The sequence below is a fragment of the Erythrolamprus reginae genome, chromosome 2 (genome assembly GCF_031021105.1).
Source record: "Erythrolamprus reginae isolate rEryReg1 chromosome 2, rEryReg1.hap1, whole genome shotgun sequence".
Lineage (NCBI taxonomy): Eukaryota > Metazoa > Chordata > Lepidosauria > Squamata > Dipsadidae > Erythrolamprus > Erythrolamprus reginae.
The window spans coordinates 169,759,425-169,772,562 of NC_091951.1; the positions used below are offsets into that span (position 1 = coordinate 169,759,425).

Sequence of the window (13,138 nt, forward strand, 5' to 3'; positions counted from 1 at the left end):
CGAAGCTCAGAGAGAGAAAGAAAACAAGAGAGAGAGAAAGAAAGAAAAAGAGAGAGAGAAAAAGAGAGAGAGAGAGAAAGAAAGAGAGAGAGAGAAAGAGAGAAAAAGAAAACAAGAGAGAGAGAAAGAGAGAAATAAAGCGAGAGAGAGAAAGCAAGAGAGAAAGAAAGAAAGCAAGAGAGAAAGAGAACAAGAGAGAGAAAGAGAACAAGAGAGAGAAAGAGAACAAGAGAGAGAAAGAGAACAAGAGAGAGAGAAAGAAAGAGAAGGAAAGAAAGAAAGAGAGAGAAAGAGGGAGGGAAGGTGGGAGAGAGAAAGACATAGAGGGAGGTAGGGAGAAAGAGAGCAAAAAAGAGAAGAAGGAAGGGAGAGAAAAAGGATGGAGAGAGAAAAAAGAAGGGAGAGAAAGAGGGAGGGAGAAATAGAGCGAAAGGGAGGAAGAGAGAGAGAAAAAATTTGTCCAAACTTTTTTTAGCCAACACCTGCCCCCCCCCCCCCACTCAATGTGCCCCAGGGTTTTGTAAATGTAAAAAATGTGCCGTGGCTCAAAAAAGGTTGAAAATCACTGTTCTAGTCCAATCCTCTGCTGAACCCCACCTCATTCCAGGCAAGTGACTGTTCAGTCTCTTCCTAAGTCTCCAGTGATGGAGCACCCACAACTTCTGAAGGAAAGTCCTTCCACTGACTGTCCTCTCTGTTAGGAATTTTCTTAGTTTTAGGTTGCTTCTTTGCTTGATTAGTTTCCATAGCTTAGTGTCCTTATTTGGAGAATAAGACCATGGCTAAAATCATTGTTATTACTAGCCTCCTTTTTTAATGAGAAAGCTATTTCTCATTTAAATTTCTCAGGGTTCTAATGTGTGAAAAATCAACACAGTAAGTCAACAATGGTATTGGCTAATGGAGATTGCATTCAGGTAAACAAGAGCCATACGGAAGACAGTAATATGGCAGATCTATCATCCTGATCATCTCATCATCCACGCTGACTAAACTTAATGGGTTATTTTATTTCTCCCCAAGACCTAATAGGTTGACAAAGTACAGAGTGCTGTACTGTGTTGCTTGCACTGTGTCTTTCAGATATTTGATGCAATACTGTGCTTCAGGATCCAGGCCTGAATAGGGTCATACTACTTGCTCTAGCAAAGAGCCTTGTAGGCAGCTTCAGTGCAGATGGTGGCTATTAACTGACCTTGCTATTCTGAATATATATTAATATGATTTTGGGATTTGTACCCTGCTTTTTCTCTGATATATGAGTTTCTCCTCAACACAATTGGTTGGGCTGATTGAGGGATCCAATAACCTGCTTAATTCCATGAGTAATTAGAAACTTGCCCCTGACCATGGTGACTTGCCCACTAGAGCTATTATGACCAAGGTGTAGACTCAACCACACACACATCCCCAGTTCCATTTGGCAAAATTTCTCAGCTTCAATGAGTTCCTTATCCATAGAACTTCTAAATACTGTTAATACAAGTTGACATCTTATTCACTAAGCATCTCTGCAATCCAACTCAGATTGAATATTTGTTACGTACTTTTACAAGTAGTTCATTATCTTAGAATTAGCCCAACTTTGGGGAGGTTTCCCCAGATCGCATTAAAGCAAATGATAACCCATAGACTGGGTTCAGGTAGGAAAGCATGGGGCTTTTTTATGGTTCAGAGTGCAAATGAAACTAATCAGATCTTTCATATCACATCACAAGTCATGGTTCAACCTGGAATCAGAATACAGATGTTGAACATATAGGACAATATCAAATACTGGGGGCTAGACTCAGGATCTGAGTTTAAATCGCTATTTACTTAGGAAGCTTACTGGGAAAATGGGTTCACATGCTATATTATGGCTTAAAGTGCCAGAGTTAACAGAAGACTCCGAAACTCAAACTATGATATAAATCTAGTCAATAATTAGATTGGTTATATCACAGGGTTATTGCAAAGATGAATCAGGGGGAGGAAATATTAGCTTGTGAAAAGAGAGAAATATAACTAAAGCCTAGAGGCCCCATTATTTTAGCCCATCTAAAAAAGCTCGACATTAAGATACAGCATCCGCCTTGTACAATCGGAGATGGAATGGAGCAAATAAATAACATAGCTCATTGGGTTGAAGCCCAATTACAATGAAGTGCTTTATTGAAATCTACATTTCTAGTACAGGGCAGTCAAAAAGAGCTTGAAAATATTATTACTAAACCTAGTGATCATAACACTGATATTCAAGACAGACACAGTAAGGTTGGCTGATAACCCAAAACAGAATGCATGTTGGGAGCTTCCCAAATTTCCTGTATAGAAACAAGTCAGTAATTAAATTACATTCTATTCAAGACTCATAAAGGCACTTTAAAAGTTAGAAACAGATTCCCAACAGGGGTCTTCATTTGACCTGCATTAAAACCAAATTGAACAGCTCTACTGTGCATTGAATTTAACCGTGCTGTGAAGCCCTTTGGTCGGAATTGTGAAAAATAAAGACTAGCAGGAATAATACAAGCTGTCAAAGAAACAGGCTGCTTCCTTATGCATTGGCAGTTATTAGAGGTTGGAAGCAGCCACTTACCAATAAATTTGTATAATTAACTGGTAAGTTAGTCATCTTGTGTGATTTTGTGCACTGCAACACTTAACCAAATTTATAGCATAAATGATGACTAAAATGATTTCTTTCCATTAGTTAAGTTAAAGTTGGCATTGTTTTTTTTCTAGGATTAATAACTACTGAGAAGTTAAGTTGATCTAATGGTAGAAATGTAAGTTCCATTGAATTCTATTGTTGATGTATGACAAAATGTATGGTCAGGACCAAGAATTCTATTGCAAACAGAAAGCCAAAGCAAAGAATAGCTGTACTTAATGCCAGAATTAAAATATTGCTTTCTTCCTTTAAAAAAAAAAAGGGGGGGGGAAGCAAAATATCAGAGGCTTTTTTTTAAAATAGGAGAAAAATAAGCTAATTTTCTTAAATGCATTGTAGACTATTCAATGAGTCAAGCATAATGCTTAAGAAATCTAGCATTACACATCTTCAGATGTTCAAAAATTGGAAGAATCTTGTAGGTAGTAATAGTTAAAGAGTAAGCAACTCATGTTTTCAGTTAAGTGCATAAAAGCAGACATTTCTTCAAGTATATTTCAAATTTCAGACTCCTCCACCCCTTAAACATAGCAGACCCATTAATCTATCCATGGGTATCACTAATCAATTTTATTTGGGGGAAAAAACAGGTTACAGAACAGTTTGTGGGAATTTTCTTCCAAAATTTCCCACTGCATTTTAAAAAGAACAAAACCAAGGGATACAATTGCTTTATAATTTTTCAAAAGAAAGATGAAAAATTAAATAAACTGCAACCTTAGTGGTTTATAAACTGGTAATATGGCTGAATTATAAAGGAAGGGAAATAAGAAATCATTACTTATAAAATGCTAAAATGCTCCCTGCCAGGAACAAATGGTATTTACCCCCTCCACCCCACCTCGCTTAAATTCATAGTTCACAATTGGGAGCACTTTAGAATTAAATTGGCAGTTCACTGCAAGTCTTGTGCATGATCCCCTCCAAGGTCATTACTTCTGTATGATTCAATCTTCACTCAACATATTCCCCATTGTATTTTCCAAAATCAGCATTAAAAGTGATCCTTACAAAAGCAGGCAAACACTCTAGAAACTTAAGTAAAGGTTTACAGAGACTGACAAAAAAGAAAGAAAGAAACCAGAAAAAAGACACATCTAAAATTCCTTTGATGGTCTTAAACTTTGGTAGTCACTGAGACTGCTAAATGCTAAAATCCAGGTACACTGGACATAAGGATATTGCCTGCCATTCAGCACAAAACAGTTTTATAGAAATCCATTCAGCTACATTAAGGGTGTAGACAAGAACCTGGTTTGGAATAACATAGGAAAAAAACCATCCCACACAATCATATACAATTGAAATGGACAATTTAGAAAGACATACTATAAAAAAGAGATTCTCACAAATGGAGTCAATTCAGGTCCAACCAATTCTATAGCATACCATTCATTCATGTAAAAATGATAGAGAGGAATTCTTCTGAAAAATCCAGTTTTACGTATCACATACAATGAAAAGTTTTAGTAATGAAAAGGCAAATGTGTGTAGGATGCGTACATGCAAATGCACAAAAAATGTGAAAACCCCCCCATCAAAGAGCTCCTATTAAATTGCGTTTCATTACTTCTGGAACCTGGAAAGGATTTTACTAATTGGTTAATTAAATCTATTTTTGTTCTTGGATGATAATTTAAACCAACAGTAGCACTGTTTTCCCCAAAATAAGACCTCCCTTGATAATAAGCCCAATAGGGCTTTTTAGTGCACAGCAATAAGGCCAAGGGCTTATTTCAAGGTTGAAAAAAATATAAGCCAGGGTCTTATTTTTGGGGAAACACAGTATATAACCAAATAAAAATAATTTTGTAGACACACAGCAACACTGCCTAGAGAAACAGAATAATCTTCAAAGAGCCTGTCTGTAAAAATTAAAATATCTTCTTGGGGTTTGTAAAAAAGACACCCCTTCCTAGTAACTTAAGAAACATCCTAGATGTTTAAGAGGGGGGAAAACTGCCTAACCATTGAAAAAATGGTGACATGCAAGTTACACTAGCTGCGTGTAATGCAATTCTAAAGTCAGGGAACTGAGTTTCTGCATGTATAGTTAGTTGCAAAGATGTCGAAGGATTTTTCAGAAGAGTCAAAGTACCTTTAAGAGGGAAGGAGAGAGAGAGGCGGAGCCAGAAGGAAGCTCCCGCTCTTGCTGAGAACTGCACTTGCTCGCTTCTAAGGAGCACAAGTAGTATCAAAGGCTAGAAAGAGTGAATGTAGACTGTTTTTTTACTCCTGATTTTATTATTTCACACATTTAAAAGTATTCTGAAGTAGCCAAGAGACTCCTCCCTTTATTGGCCAAGTCAATCTCAGCTGGTTGCACGTGGTGGGAAGTCCAGGCTGTTTGTCCTGTGGTCCTATGAGACAAATAGCCATGAAGGGATGCTCGTTTCTCCTGTTAAAAGGGGGGCATGTGGGAGAAAGAATCAGGTGTGAGGCAGAGGATAGCAGAACCATTCAGTCGCCAGCCTCATTGTCTTCTGCTGTTTCCCCTGTTGTGGCATTCTCCGCATTCTTGGAGGCCTGGGGGGAAAAAAACAATGGGAGAGTCAGCTGTATGAAGTTTAAAGGTGAGATCCAAAGATGTGAGTTATTCTATGTACATGGGAGACTGTATATCACACACCCAGACAGATATCAAGTCAAATTGGGACTCCTGGTGGATTACATCCATGTTTTCCTGGCATGATATGGAAATGGACTCCCTCTTCTGGGATTCTTCCTAGTCTTAGCCTACAGATTTCTGATTGATCTTTCAAACCAGCTTAGCTTTTTGGTGCTCAGCCATGAGTCACCTGGGTGCTGCGGCCTGCCGATGGAAAGCCCCAATCTACCTACAGTTGGAAATGCTCTTTGTGCAACTGCTCCTACCACTTTATACTTCTGCAAATCCAAGTATATTAAAATGTATCTAATGAGATCATTTCTTTTCAACTGTTACCTTCTAAAACAAACTCATGTTGACATGGCGGCGTCACGTGATGTATCGCAACTTCCCCCCCTTTGCTAAACTGGGCATGGCCAGTGTGTGCTGCATTCGGCCTGTGGGCTATGAGTTTGACAGCCCTGTCCTAGAATGTAAGTACAGTGGTACCTCGTGATACAAACCCCTCGCCATACAAACAATCCGAGATACGAACCCGGGGTTCGGAATTTTTTTGCCTCTTCTTCCGAACTTTTTCCGTCTTACGAACCCGCTGCCGCCGAGAAGCCCCGCCACCCGGCTGTCGTCTTTTGAAACAGCCGGGGGGCTTCTCGGCGTCCTCCCAAACCCGAACGCCAAACCCGAACTTCTGGGTTCGGCGTTCGGGAGGCCGCCGAGAATCCCCCCGGCTGTTTCAAAAGACAACAGCTGGGCTGCGGGGCTTCTTGGCGGCCACCCGAACCCGAACTTTTGCCGAACTTCCGGGTTCGGCATTGGGAGAACGCTGAGAAGCGCCCGGCTATTTCAAAAGGTGACAGCCAGGCGGCGGCGTTTTTTTATTTCTTTCACAGATTAATTCATTTTACATTGTTTCCTATGGAAAACAATGTTTCGTCTTATGAACTTTTCGCCTTACGAACCTTCCCCGGGAACCAATTAGGTTCATAAGACGAGGTATTACTGTATATTGCTAATTTGCCAAAGGTTATTAAATCCATTTATCCTGGAGTTATCAAGCTTTCCCCATCTTCCAAGTCATTTGGTCTACAGAACTAGGCAACATAATATAGCATAACATAATACTGCCTGGATTACATGTTAAACTTTACAATCCATTCAGAGGAAGAAGTTCTGGTAAGAATGACCCAAGACATAAAAATATTTGAGTTGTCACTACTTGCAGGAGCTCAACAAGTTACATCATCATACATCCCAGAGCCGAGTTACCTTCTTTTTCTTCTTTTTTTGGGCTTTACGGCTTGTTGAGCTTTGTAGGAGTGCCTAGAAAAAGGAGAAAAAAATATGGAGTGGATACCTAATAAGTGATTCCTTTTTGTTCTAAGACAACAAATTAATCCCTGCCAGCCCTATAGGGATGTAACCAGCCCTAGAATGTCCAATGCTTGGTATCACAAGGAGCAGGGCCACAAGCTCTTTGGAGCCAGCTCCTATAATTTTCACCCATTTCTATTTATTTATTTATTTATTCTATTTTTTTATGCCATCTCAGGGCGGCTTACAACATGTTAGCAATAGCCCTTTTTAACAGAGCCAGCCTATTGCCCCCACAATCCGGGTCCTCATTTTACCCACATCGGAAGAATGGGAGGCTGAGTCAACCTTGAGCCGGTGATGAGATTTGAACCGCTGACCTGCAGATCTGGCAGTCAGCTTTAGTGGATTGCAGTACTGCACTCTACCCACTGCACCACCTCGGCTCTTAGAGAATTGTAATTGTAATTGTAAAGAATTATTGGATAGTAATCATGAGTAGAAAAGGCTGGAAGAGTCAGGATAGGTCTCTTTTTTATTAATGGCTATATAAACTAACCTAATACGGGAAAAACATTTAATTTTAATTCAAAACAATTGACACAAGTTCCAGTGAATTAGGCACATGGCAGAGATCTGCCTACTGCTCTGCATTTATGAAATTTGGATGTGTTAAATAAGTGCAGGAGAATAATGTATATTTATAGCACCATGTTTTTTACCACTAGAATAGGAAAGTCAAACCACTCCCTTCGCTGCAACAATTGTTGTTCTTGTGACTTTGATTCTTACAAGAGCACAGTATGTTGTTCCTTACCTTCAGATCGGCATCTTGAACTTCAAATTCTGATTTGTAGAGTTCAGGCTCAAAGGGGCCACTGGTTATTCTCATGGGGCCGTTGGGCATTAAAAGCACCGTGAACTTAAACTGGGCCACAAACTCTCCTAGTTCAGGGGGAGGGGAGTAGAGGATTGACAACAGAGCAAGACAAGCAACCATTAGCAACAAGGTGAACGCACAGCAAGAAAACAAAATGCACCAAAATATCTTATTACTTTCGTTCAGTGTTCCCTCTAATTTTTTGGGGGGGGGTGGGCGGAAAAGTATAGTGTCTGAGCGGCACTCCCTTCGGGACTGGGCGGCACAGAAATAATAAATAAATAAATAAGTAAGTAAGTAAACAAACAAACAAACAAAAAACCCACCCTGTTTTGCCTCAGAGAATTTCAAAATAAAATACTGTACTGTGTGTCTATAACAGTGAGCTCATAATAGGGCAACTCTATCAATATCAAAATGCCACTTAAATAGTTGAGCTAGTTTCAAACTAGATTTTGATTTTCTTTCTCTCTTCCTTACTCCCATTCTTTTTCTTTCTCTTTTCCTTCCTCTCTTTTTTCTATCTGTTTCTCTCTCTTCCTCTCTCTCTCCTTCCCTCTCACTCTTTCCCTCTCGGCTTCTGGGCAGGTTTGGAAAACTCTGAGTTGATGATGATTTTTAAGTGAGCAATTGCTCACTGCTCAGCTTAGAGGGAACTATGCTTTCGTTCTTCCCCACCTCTTCCCACAAGGAAAATGAATCGCTTCCACGCCTCTAATATTTGATCAAATCCAAGGCAGCATTTTGTGCAGGTTTTTTTCTGAGCAGGACCTTTCCTGCCTGCTGAGATATCATTGCCCCTGATCCAAAAGGCACAGACTTAACTGGCAAATGCCCAAGTAGAACTTGTAACTACCATCAATTCTGCCACTTCCTCCACAGTGGTAAGTTCTTTTTTCTTTTTTTTAATAAAAATTTTTTTTTTTTCAAATATAACAAAAAAGACATACACAAAACATATACATACAACATTTGGGAAACAAAAGTTTCCCCACTTTTTTTTTAATGTTCGATCAGAGAATTTTACTTCTTTCACATAGTATTAATTCTTTAATTCTTTTATTTGACGTGATACTTTGCACAGTGGTAAGTTCTATCACTGGTGTTATTATCCCAATCTTAAGATGGCCTTTTGCTTTAAAATCCGTCAAAACCAAGCGTCTTCCAATTTTGCCGGGCTTAGAAGCCCAGGGAGGGAAATCTTGCAGTTACACTGGATTTCAGGGCTCACACAAATCCCCCCCCCCCCCCCAATTTTCCTATTTTCCAAAGCAGCTTGGCCCAGTAATTAGGGACACTGGAAGGTTCCAGGAACACCTAAAAAAAAAAAAAGGCCAGTGGTTTCTCATCCTGCAATGCAATGCTTAGCAACTGCCTCTGGAAGGAAACCGTCTAGCCTTCTGCAAGACAAAAATAGCTCTGACATTCAGCAGCAAGTATTCACCTTCTTTCTCATAGAGGACGTTAAAGGGCTGGAGCAGCTCGTGTTTGGCACATTCTACTACCCCCATCCTGGCCTTCTTTTCATCCTCAAGTGCCCTATGGGAAACAGAACAACAGATTCAGAATCCAACCATTCATCTTTCGGGATTTTGTGATTACTCAACAATTATGTTTGTCTTTTCAGGAAAAGAAGCTGGCTCCAAACTACAAAGAATCCTGCCTCTATCCAAGTAAACCACTTGGCACCAGCCACAGGATTCAGCTCCAAAGGAACCTTACCTTCTCTAAGTCTCTGTGACAGCAAATTTGATTTGGACACTGGCTGAGAGTGCAAGGCATAGCATCAAATTGTCTCTCCACCACACGGGAAATTTTCATACAAGCCAGAAAGAGGACTTAATAGAGTACCAGACTCCTTCATAACTTGAGTGGCGCTTGGTTCATAATTGCATTAAGTCACATACAGTTTCTTTATTTTGGCATTTTGTACAAATGTGCTGTTTGTTCATTCGTGATTGCACAAACTCCAGTTTAGTAAACTGAGCGCACCCAGTCAGTGTACGTCCCTTATACAATCTCTATAGTTCCTTCAGCATGCTGTTATGCTTCTTAACCACAAACTAGCGTCATCAACCTTTGTATTCCTGAGCTAGGCAATTAAAAAAAACACCTGCCTTTTACAATATAACTTACTATTTTAAGATATTGTTTTAGATCATCACCTTGAGGCTTGACTACTGTAACGTTCTCTACATGGGGCTACCTTTGAAAAGTGTTTGGAAACTTCAGATCGTGCAGAATGCAGCTGTGAGAGCTATCATGGGCTTTCCTAAATACCAACACTCCGCAGTCTGCATTGGTTGCCGATCAGTTTCCGGTCACAATTCAAAGTGTTGGTTATGACCTATAAAGCCCTTCATGGCATCGGACCAGAATATCTCCGGGACCGCCTTCTGCCCCACGAATCCCAGCGACCAGTTAGGTCCCACAGAGTTGGCCTTTTCCGGGTCCCATCGACTAAACAATGCCGTCTGACGGGACTCAGGGGAAGAGCCTTCTCCGTGGCGGCCCCGACCCTCTGGAACCAACTCCCCCCAGAGATCAGAGTTGCCCCCACCCTCCTTGCCTTTCGTAAGCTCCTTAAAACCCACCTCTGTCGTCAGGCATGGGGGAACTGAGATATTCCCTTCCCCCTAGGCTTATAAAATTTATGCTTGGTATGTCTGTATGTATGATTGGTTTCTTAAATTAGGGTTTTTTAATTTAACTTAAAGTTAAATATTAGATTTGTTTATATTGTCTTATTATTGTTGTTAGCCGCCCCGAGTCTACAGAGAGGGTCGGCATACAAATCTAATAAATAAATTAAATAAATAAGAAATTAGAAACTATTCAGTGGCAAAATTTGTCCAACAGTTGAGTAGCCAAGTGGAAGGCTTGCTATTGAGCGTTACATACAAACCTGAGAGTGAAAGGCATAGCATCAAATCGTCTCTCCACCTCACTAAAAAAGGCACGGGAAGTTTTCATTTTCAAACCATACTGTTTGGAAGGGTCCCTTTTGTAAATGGTAGTTCTTTGCCCAGCATCCTTGGCCTAAAAACAAATAAGGCTAATTCATAACGGTTTCAGCAACACATTCTCATGCTTACTCCTATGAGGATAACCATATGGCAAGAGAGGAGGAGGGGGGGAACACAATCTTTCTGAAATACAATTTTGATTCTATAGAATCATTCCTAATGTAAGTGAATTTCCTAGTTTATTCATTTAGAATAAACCTCATTGATATGTAAAACATCAACTGGTATGTAAAATGTCAAGTAACAATTTGTGAACTGGGCAGAAATCTTTCCCGCCAAAATTAATTTTAGCCAATATTTCAATTGGTTGATGCTCAAGCAGGTCTCAATTTACACACAACCCCATGTGAGCTTCAACCTCATGTTTGAAGACGAGTGTAATGAAGTATTACTAAAGTATTATTAAAGAAGTTGGATTGAATTGCCTCCATTTTTGCAACATATTTCCTTGCATTTTTTTGTAACATATTAGGTGCACCACAATGTATCTGTGCACCACAAGTTCAGTATGTTGTCCCTCAAAAGCATGATTGCGAGAAACACAATTACAGTGGTCCCCCGATTATCGCGAGGGTTCCGTTCCAGGACCCCTCGCGACAATCGATTCTTCGCGAAGTAGCGGTGCGGAAGTAAAAACACCATCTGTGCATGCGCAGATGGTGTTTTTACTTCCGCCGCAGCAGCGAGGAGCCGAAGATTGGGGTTTCCCCGCCGCCCACGCAAACTCCTCGCTGCTGCCGCGCCCGCCGCTTGTCCGCCCGCCGCTTGTCCGCCGCCTGCCTGCCCGCGCGCCCTTCGCCCGCCCACGCCGTTCGCTCGCGCCGCTTCCCAGCTGAGTCCTGAAGCCAGAAGGCAAAGGCGAACTTCCGTGTTTGGCTTCGGGACTCAGCTGGGAAGCGGCGCTGGGGTCTTACCGGCCGCCCACGCAAAGGGGAAACCCCGGCTCCTCGCTGATGCCCGCCGCTCGCCCTCCCGCCAGCAAGAGGGGGAAGACCCAGGGAAGCCGCCCAGCAGCTGATCTGCCGGGGGAACGCAAACTCCACCATCTACGCAAGCGTGGCCATAGAAAAAAGGGGCGCGCATGCGCAGATGGTGTTTTTACTTCCGGGTGGAAAAATCGCAAAATAGCGTTTAGCGAAGATCGGGATCGCGAAACTCGGGGGACCACTGTATTTCAATTTTTCCCCTCTTCCATTCAGTCATGTTTCATTCTAAGAAATTGTCAGGACAACTCCCTGCAGTTTGGTTGGCAAGATTATTTTTTTAAATGATTTGCCAATGCCTCTGTGATTTCTAAGCTGGTTGGCAAATCTAATGACCTCATTGGAAATTTTCTGTGTGATGAGGTAATCCCAGATATTGAAACATTTTATACAATGTAGGTAAAGCATCTTTTTTGCTCAGTCTGATTGCTGTTAATTTTCTCTTCGTAAAGGTCATCTGCACCTAATTTTGTAATAATGTAGGGCTTTTATTTAATAAATTTCTAGTTTTTCTTCCTTGCACTAAGTATTTGAGGCTTGAGCTCTGTTGAAGATCAACTTATTTCAGAAATGAATGGCAGTGTCATCAGCACAAACCAAAACAGATACTGGGCAGAAAATTCACTTTTTTCTTAGATCTTAAATCAGGGAGTGGACAAAAAGATTAAATTTAAAACAGGCCAAGATATAGACTCTTCTTAGAGTAGAAATTGCAGCCAAAGAAATTCCTCTACTTGCTATGAGTGCATTAAGGCAGTGATTCATGTATTTAATATTTTTCACCCTAATGAATCGAAAACTGCCTGCAAATTACAAAAGTGGCATAAAAGGAACCTTGAGAACAAAATAATTATTCTTCCACCATATGACTTAGAATAATACTTTGATCAATTGTTATTCTTCAGCCAAGATTTGCTATTCTAGCCAATCAGTGGGTTTCTCTCATGCAGATGTACAGTAGTCCCTCGCTATACCGCGCTTCACCTACTACGGCTTCACTTCATCGCGGGTTTCTGAGGAAGTCGATCGGCAGATTTAAACAGCCCGCCGAACTTGATCGGCAGGTTTTTCAAAAAAAAATAAAATCTAAAATTGTAAATACTGTATTTAAATACTGTATCTAAAATAAATACTGTGTGGGAAACATTTAAACATTTAAAACAATGAAAACATTTAAAACATTTAAACATTTAAAACAATGAAAACTTTCCAAACAATTACAATATAAATACTTAAATAAGTACTATCAGTCGATAAATTTCCCATCGCGGATTTCACCTATCGCGGCCAGGTCTGGAACGTAACACCAGCGATAGGTGAGGGACTACTGTATAGCAACCACATCACAAGTAACATTTAAATATTGTATGGAAATATGGCAAGATCAAATGTATTGCTTTTTTAAAAACACTGGGACTATAACAGCAGTCTTTGAGCATCAGAATATACTGATCAATACAGTCCAACACAGAAACCAACCACTGTTAACTTTCATCAATTCAGCAGCAATTAGCAACTTGTGGATTTTCCAAAACACCAGGCCAAGCAACCCAGTCAGGAATAAAATAGAATAGAATTTTATTGGCCAAGTGTGATTGGACACACAAGGAATTTGTCTTGGTGCCTATGCTCTCAGTGTACATAAAAGAAAAGATACGTTCATCATATATTTGA

The 13,138-nt window shown here is 40.5% G+C and overlaps 1 protein-coding gene across 1 annotated transcript in view; it reads right to left on the bottom strand.

The window, feature by feature from the left end:
• Positions 1-2,125: 2,125 nt before the first annotated feature.
• PA2G4 (proliferation-associated 2G4) overlaps positions 2,126-13,138 on the bottom strand; it is a 30,854-nt gene continuing 19,841 nt past the window's right edge. Inside the window, exons 9-13 of the mRNA XM_070740368.1 lie at positions 10,361-10,494; positions 8,900-8,994; positions 7,393-7,520; positions 6,531-6,584; positions 2,126-5,182 (exon numbers count right to left, since the gene is read on the bottom strand). Coding sequence (XP_070596469.1) covers positions 5,117-5,182; positions 6,531-6,584; positions 7,393-7,520; positions 8,900-8,994; positions 10,361-10,494 — 477 coding nt within the window. The 3' untranslated portion in view covers positions 2,126-5,116. The remainder of the gene's footprint in view (positions 5,183-6,530; positions 6,585-7,392; positions 7,521-8,899; positions 8,995-10,360; positions 10,495-13,138) is intronic.